The sequence below is a fragment of the Nannobrachium achirus genome (assembly GCF_963921795.1).
Source record: "Nannobrachium achirus genome assembly, chromosome: 4".
Taxonomy (NCBI): Eukaryota; Metazoa; Chordata; class Actinopteri; order Myctophiformes; family Myctophidae; genus Nannobrachium; species Nannobrachium achirus.
In genome coordinates, this window is record NC_137813.1 from 144117 (window position 1) to 152500 (window position 8384).

An 8384-nucleotide genomic window follows, 5' to 3' on the forward strand; every position below is an offset into this window, starting at 1 on the left:
ATTGGCCTATTTGTGGAGATAAGCGACCAACGGTCGCTTATCTCCCGATTAGGGAGTCTTACTGGTATATAGTGTAGTAGGGTTATATTAGTTTACTTACTATCTGCAGTAATGACAGGTATCCTATACGTTGTCATAGGGTCATAGTGTACTATGTCGTGTTGTAGGGTCAGTGTATATTAATAGTGTAGTAGGGTTATATTAGTAGTATACTATATTTATACTTACTATCTGCAGTAATGACAGGTATCCCATGCCTACGTTGTCATAGGTCACTTTCAGGTTCTTCCATCGGACCTCTGAATTACTCTCAGCCAATAGGAGACATTCTGTCTTATTGTTGACGTCTTCCGCGAGGAACATTTCCTCTGCTGTCGAGTTGTAACAGAAATAAAACTTCCCTGCAAACAACATTATTGTTATTAATTCATTAATATTAATTAATGGTCTATTAACTGCTTATAACGGATAGTTATTATAAAGTGTTACCCAACATTATTGTTATTAGAAGTGTTTTTTTTTCCTTCCTTGTAATTTTTATCCCACAATTTTGTAACCCATTTTTTCACCCAGTGCCAATTCCCTAAGCTATGTAATCCTCTGCTCTCCCTCTGCCGCGCCTGGGGAGACAACGGACTGACCTCATGCTTCCTTCAATGCATGAGTAGTCCAAGTTGTTTCTTTTCACCTGACAGGGGGGATTTCCCCGGTATGGACGTAGCGTGTGGAAGGAACATGTTATTCTAACCAGTTCCTTTCCCCTCCATCAGGCGCCCCCGGTGGCCAGGGGGAGGCAGTATAGAGACCAGGATTAATGCATGTTTTTGTGAGAGTATCTACCCTAGGAGACACGGGAAGAACATGCAAACTCCACACAGAAAGGCCCTTTTAACCAACGCCACCTCTAGGGTATGGGCGCTGATGACGCGGAGGAGAGAACACGCCCTGACATATTTGACAACTTTATACTTAAAAAAGAACATTGATAGTGGAACTAGCTGATCTACAAGCTCACAACGCGTTGCAATGCAACGCGTTGTGTGCTTGTAGATCTGCTATTCCCAATATTTTTACTTACTAAAATATATATGAACATTTTATGAAAAATAGTCGCGATTATGTAATAATTGTGAAAGCCCTAGTTGTTGAAATAAAACTGACCTGCAAACAGGTTGAATCCCATGATAGATAGGTATCTATCTATCTATCTATCTATCTATCTATCTATCTATCTATCTCACTGACCTGCAAACAGGTTGACTCCCATGATAGATAGGTATCTATCTATCTATCTATCTATCTATCTATCTATCTATCTATCTATCTATCTATCTACCTACCTATCTATCTATCTACCTATCTACCTATCTATCTATCTATCTATCTATCTATCTATCTATCTTCTCACTGACCTGCAAACAGGTTGACTCCCATGATGCTGAAGATCAGCCAGAAGATTAAACAAACCAAGAGGACATTAAAGATGGAGGGGATGGCGCCCACTAGAGCATTCACTACCACCTGCAATACATAAATAAATACATTACTAGAGCATTCACTACCACCTGTAATACATAAATAAATACATTACTAGAGCATTTACTACCACCTGCAATACATAAATAAATACATTACTAGAGCATTCACTACCACCTGCAATACATGAATAAATACATTACTAGAGCATTTACTACCACCTGCAATACATAAATAAATACATTACTAGAGCATTCACTACCACCTGCAATACATAAATAAATACATTACTAGAGCATTCACTACCACCTGTAATACATAAATAAATACATTACTAGAGCATTCACTACCACCTGCAATATATACATAAATACATTACTAGATCATTTACTACCACCTGCAATACATAAATAAATACATTACTAGAGCATTCACTACCACCTGTAATACATAAATAAATACATTACTAGATCGATCATTTACTACCACCTGCAATACATAAATAAATACATTACTAGAGCATTCACTACCACCTGTAATACATAAATAAATACATTACTAGAGCATTCACTACCACCTGCAATACATAAATAAATACATTACTAGAGCATTCACTACCACCTGTAATACATAAATAAATACATTACTAGAGCATTCACTACCACCTGCAATACATAAATAAATATATTACTAGAGCATTCACTACCACCTGCAATACATAAATAAATACATTACTAGAGCATTCACTACCACCTGTAATACATAAATAAATACATTACTAGAGCATTCACTACCACCTGCAATACATAAATAAATACATTGCTAGAGCATTCACTACCACCTGTAATACATAAATAAATACATTACTAGAGCATTCACTACCACCTGCAATACATAAATAAATACATTACTAGAGCATTCACTACCACCTGAAATATATAAATAAATACATTACTAGAGCATTCACTACCACCTGCAATACATAAATAAATACATTACTAGAGCATTCACTACCACCTGCAATACATAAATAAATACATTACTAGAGCATTCACTACCGCCTGCAATACATAAATAAATACATTACTAGAGCATTCACTACCATCTGCAATACATAAATAAATACATTACTAGAGCATTCACTACCACCTGCAATACATAAATACATACATTACTAGAGCATTCACTACCACCTGCAATACATAAATAAATACATTACTAGAGCATTCACTACCACCTGCAATACATAAATAAATACATTACTAGAGCATTCACTACCACCTGCAATACATAAATAAATACATTACTAGAGCATTCACTACCACCTGAAATATATAAATAAATACATTACTAGAGCATTCACTACCACCTGCAATACATAAATAAATACATTACTAGAGCATTCACTACCACCTGCAATACATAAATAAATACATTACTAGAGCATTCACTACCACCTGCAATACATACATAAATACATTACTAGAGCATTCACTACCACCTGCAATACATAAATAAATACATTAAACATAACAGATGGAGAGGATGGCGCCCACTAGAGCATTCATCACTACAGTACCTGTAAATATGTAAACTTGTGTGTGTGTGTGTGTGTGTGTGTGTGTGTGTGTGTGTGTGTGTGTGTGTGTGTGTGTGTGTGTGTGTGTGTATGTGTGTGTGTGTGTATGTGTATGTGTGTGTGTCATCCCCTCGAGGCGGGACAGAGCTCTAGATGGGTTAGGTTTAGGTTTAGGTTTAGGTTTAGGTTTAGTCTTACTCTCATCCCCTCGAAGCGGGACAGAGCTCTAGATGGGTTAGGTTTAGGTTTAGGTTTAGGTTTAGTCTTACTCTCATCCCCTCGAAGCGGGACAGAGCTCTCAGAGGTCTTAGAGCCCTCAGAGTTCTCATGGACTTGATGGCTCCCAGTTCAGAATATCCCAGAATGTTAGCCGTCAACGAGATCAGAGAGACCTGTAAAATACACATTAATACCGTTAATTACTGTAGTTTTACTGTTAATTACTGTAGTTTTACTGTTAATTACTGTAGTTTTACTGTTAATTACTGTAGTTCTACTGTTAATACTGTTAATATCCCAGAATGTTGGCCCTCAACGATATCAGAGTAACCTGTAGAAATAAACATCAATACTGTTAAATACTTTTAACCCTGTTTTTAACCTTCTATGATTGATTATGCAGTGAAAACATAGACTATATAATAACAACAATAAGATCAACGATAATAATATTAATAATAACTAGAAAGAAGTCTTTGCGGTTGTGGTGTTGTTTCTACTTCCTATTATGCAACTCTAATAAAATAAAGATTGTGTTGCTGATAGCAGGGCTCCTCTCCATTCAGTGGCAGCAAGTTTAACTTAGGTCCACTACCCTCCCCTCAATTCTTTATTCATTATTGATTCATTATTTATTTGCTTTTTATTTATTTCATTAAAACCCTTTTTGGTTAATGAATAACAACTTACATCTACTATCAGGAAGTCCAGCCAACACCAGGCGTTAGTGAAGTAGGTTTTAAATCCGTACGCCACCCATTTCAGAAGCATCTCTACGATGAAGACGAAGGTGAAAACCTGGTCGGCGTATTCTAGGATGATCTTTATCACTCTCCTCTGTTCCAGGTAGATGTCTTCAAATGCCTAGGGTCAAAGGTCAAATGTCAATGTTATCTCCAACTACTTCTGTCTGTCTGTCTGTCGATGACTGTCCTTATATTATCGTCACTTTACCAACATACAGCTTTTTATCAAAATGAAGCAAAGGTACGCCCACCAGACCATGCGTGTCAAACGGGGTGGGAGTTTATCAGCCCCATTTTGCAGGGGGGAATTCTGTTTCCAATTTGATTTAATTTGTATATGGATAACCTGTCTGCTCAAGTGTGCCTGCCATGCAATGGCAAAACACTTATTGTAATTCGCCATACTTAAGTAATAATAATAATAACTAGAAAAGATTTTTTTTTAAGAAATTGTAAGTGTGCCTGCAGCTCGCTAAGTGTGTGCAACCTTGTGTAGCGGTTGGTGTTAGCATTAGACTTTTTAACATTAGCATTTTTAACATTAACATTTTTTGCATTTTTATTAACATTAGCTTTAGCATTTTTAGCATTATCATTAATTGTTTTAGCATTTTAACATTAGCATTTTAAGCATTAGCTAGCATTAGCATTTGTAACATTAGCATTTGTTAGCATTAGCATTACCAATACCATTTTTAACATTAGCTTTTTTAGCATTAGCATTTATTAGCATTAGCATTTTTTTGTATTAGCATTTTTACCATTAGCATTTTTAGCTTTAGCATTAACGGAAGTAGCGGTTAGCCATTGGGGCCGTGGGACCACCCACCAAGTTTAAGACCAGTAACGTGTTGGGAAGAGGAGGCTAAGTTAAACCATTTAAGGTGAATGACTTTGAAACAAATCAAATTTCACTACCACCAAGTTTGTACGACAAACGGTTGATGAGTAATAGCCAAATAAAGTTTCAGCCAATCAGAAGAGGGGGAGGGGAAGGTTGAACCAATTAAGCTGAAGGACTCTGAAACAAGTCAAATAACACCAGCCACAAGTCTGTATCACAAACGGTTGACGAGATAAAGCCAAATAAAGTTTCAGCCAATCAGAAGAGGGGGTGGGGCTACGTTAAACCAATTAAGGTGAAGAACTCTGAAACAAGTCAAATGACACCACCCACAAGTCTGTACGACAGATGGTTGATGATTTAGAGTAGAGGAACAATCAAGTTTCGACCAATCAGAAGAGGGGGCGGGGCTACGTCAAACCAATTAAGGACAAGGACTCTGAAACAAGTCAGATGGGGCGGGGCTTGGGCGTGGCTTAAGTAATAAGTCCCTATTGGCCGTTTAAGTTCAGACAGAGTTTTGAGAGGCAAACTGGAGTAAAGTCTGTTTAAAGCTCAGAGGGGGCGGGGCTTCGGCAATTACAGTTCGTCCCTATTGGCCAGAAAGATTCCAAAGTCATGTGAGCGTTTTAAAGTTGAAATCACGTTGCTAGGCAAAAGTATGCCAGAGTTACGTTTTGTTCTGCTTTCCCCCATTCAAAGTCAACGGGATTTTTGCGCGTAGTTTTTTTTACGAATTACGTTGCCATGGTAACGTGGATCGGGAAAAAAAGTAATAGCACACCATTCCTGGCCGAGCCGCACATTTTGATGTATATATTGCGGGGGTGGTGTAAATTGTGCGACGCCTAGCAACGTGATTTAAACGCTCACGTGACTTTGGACTTTTCCCAGCCAATAGGGACAAGCTGTAATTGATTAAGCCCCGTCCCCTCTGTATTCCTATTGGCTGGGCTTTAAACATCCAGCATGTTACCGTCTTGAAACTTGGTGTCTGGACTTAAACAGACATAGGGACTTATTACTTAAGCCCCACCCCTCTTAAGCCCCACCCCTATCTTCCTATTGGCTGAGCTTTAAACAGCTATAACTCCAGTTTGCAGTGTGGTAATGTCTCGAAACTTGGTGTGAGTACTTAGATGGCCAATTAGCCCTATTCACGGCCCGCCCACCTACTTCCGTTTCTCAGTTTTCCCCGGGTGCTGACTTCAATTTGAAGGGGAAACTATACTGGACTTAATGCCAACAAATCGTTATTTCTAACGGTTAAGTAAATTATAATGCTTTGTGCCGTTTACTATCTTGTGTTCTTGATCATGCTAGCCGTATTTTATACTTTACTATTCGGAAATTGCATAAAATTTGCGATTTCTGTGCTAACTCTATAGGCTGTAGTAGGATTTACCCCTTCAAAACGGGACTTCAGCACCCGGGGGATGCTGAGTGGGCGGGTCGTGAATAGAGCTAATAGGGACGAGCTGTAATGATAAGCCCCGCCCCCTCTGTATTCCTATTGGCTGGGCTTTAAACATCCATAACTCCAGTTATCAACATGGTACCGTCTTGAAACTTGGTGTCTGGACTTAAACAGACAATAGGGACTTATTACTTAAGCCCCGCCCCTCAGAAGCCCTGCCTCGTCTTCCTATTGGCTGAGCTTTAAACAGCTACATCTCCAGTTTGCAGCATGGTACTGTCTCGAAACTTGGCGTGTGTACTTAGATGGCCAATAGGGACAATCTGTAATTGCTAAGCCCCCCCCTGGCTTCCCATTGGCTGGGCTTTAAACAGCCATAACTCCAGCTCCAAACATGTTACTGTTCTCAAACTCGGTGGGTGGTCCGACAGACCTAACGGCTAACCGCTAATGATAACCGCTACTTCCGCTAATGCTAATGCTAAAAATGCAGACCCTGGCTCTCATTGGAGGGTACGGTGCCCGTCCGGACATCTGAATGTCTTGATGATGAAGGTTATTTAATAAGGGTAATAAGGGTAGTATTTAATAAGGAGGTATTTAATAAGGGTAATAAGGGTATTATTTAAGAAGGATTACCAGAGCTCCACTGCTCAGGAGGATCATGAAGATGATGAAGGTTTCAAAGTAGTTGTTTTCTACGATGGTGAAACATGTTCTCCTCAGGTTCCACCAGGAGGCGATGTCTCTGTCCAAATATGGACATCTCCTGTAGCACTCTGAAAATAAACAATATGTGTCAATACAATATGTCCAAATATGGACATGTCCTGTAGCACTCTGAAAATACAAACAACAATATGTCCAAATATAGACATCTCCTGTAGCAGTCTGAAAATACACAATATGTGTCAATACAATAATTATGTCCAAATATGGACATGTCCTGTAGCAGTCTGAAAATACACAATATGTGTCAACACAATATGTCCAAATATGGACATGTCCTGTAGCACTCTGAAAATACACAATATGTGTCAATACAATATGTCCAAATATGGACATGTCCTGTAGCAGTCTGAAAATACACACAACAATATGTCAACACAATATGTCCAAATATAGACATCTCCTGTAGCACTCTGAAAATACACAATATGTGTCAATACAATATGTCCAAATATGGACATGTCCTGTAGCAGTCTGAAAATACACACAACAATATGTCAATACAATAAGTCCAAATATGGACATCTCCTCTAGCATTTTGAACATACACATAACAATATGTGTCAATAGAATATGTCATTGTATATGCCTTTGTTGATGACAGTAGACTGATAGGTCTTTATTGATAGGACAGTAGACTGACAGCTCTTTATTGATAGGACAGTAGACTGACAGCTCTTTATTGATAGGACAGTAGACTGACAGCTCTTTATTGATAGGACAGTAGACTGACAGGAAATGGGGAGAGAGATGGGGAGTGACACTCAGCAAAGGTCATGGGGAACAGGATTCGAACCCGGGCTGGCATTGGAGGGTACGGTGCCCGGACCACTGGCCATCCGGACCTCAAATGTCTTCGCTAAATGAGCATCAATGCCTGTCAATCACTTTCTGTACAGAATATGTCTGATGCATGTATGTATGTTTATATATTTTATAATTATCTGCATGAATTTATATCATTAGCATAAATATAGTTCATATATTTTAATATTTCTTCATTTGACTCAATGAGGAGGCTGGGTGTTCTGTAAAGCTGGTTGGGTTAGGGTTAGATATGGGTTAGATAGGGTTGTGAACATATATCACATAATGATATATATTCATATATATCAGGGTTAGGGTTAGGGTTAGATATGGGTTAGATAGGGTTGTGAACATATATCACATAATGATATATGTTCATATATTTTAATATTTCTTCATTTGACTCAATGAGGAGGCTGGGTGGGTTAGGGCTAGGGTTAGGGTTAGGGTTAGGGTTAGGAGCCTACCCTAACCCTCAATGAGGAGGCTGGGTGGTTTAGGGTTAGGGTTAGGGTTAGGAGCCTACCCTAACCCTAACCCTCAATGAGGAGGCTGGGTGGGTTAGGG

The 8384-nt window shown here is 38.8% G+C and overlaps 1 protein-coding gene across 1 annotated transcript in view; it reads right to left on the reverse strand.

The window, feature by feature from the left end:
- The window catches only part of scn4ab (sodium channel, voltage-gated, type IV, alpha, b), a gene marked incomplete at both ends in the record, with an annotated part of 89588 nt that overhangs the window by 36595 nt on the left and 44609 nt on the right, over positions 1–8384 (reverse strand). The window contains 5 exons of the mRNA XM_080724822.1: positions 229–401; positions 1413–1521; positions 3325–3447; positions 3965–4138; positions 6921–7060. Of these exons, the coding sequence (XP_080580948.1) occupies positions 229–401; positions 1413–1521; positions 3325–3447; positions 3965–4138; positions 6921–7060 (719 nt within the window). The remainder of the gene's footprint in view (positions 1–228; positions 402–1412; positions 1522–3324; positions 3448–3964; positions 4139–6920; positions 7061–8384) is intronic.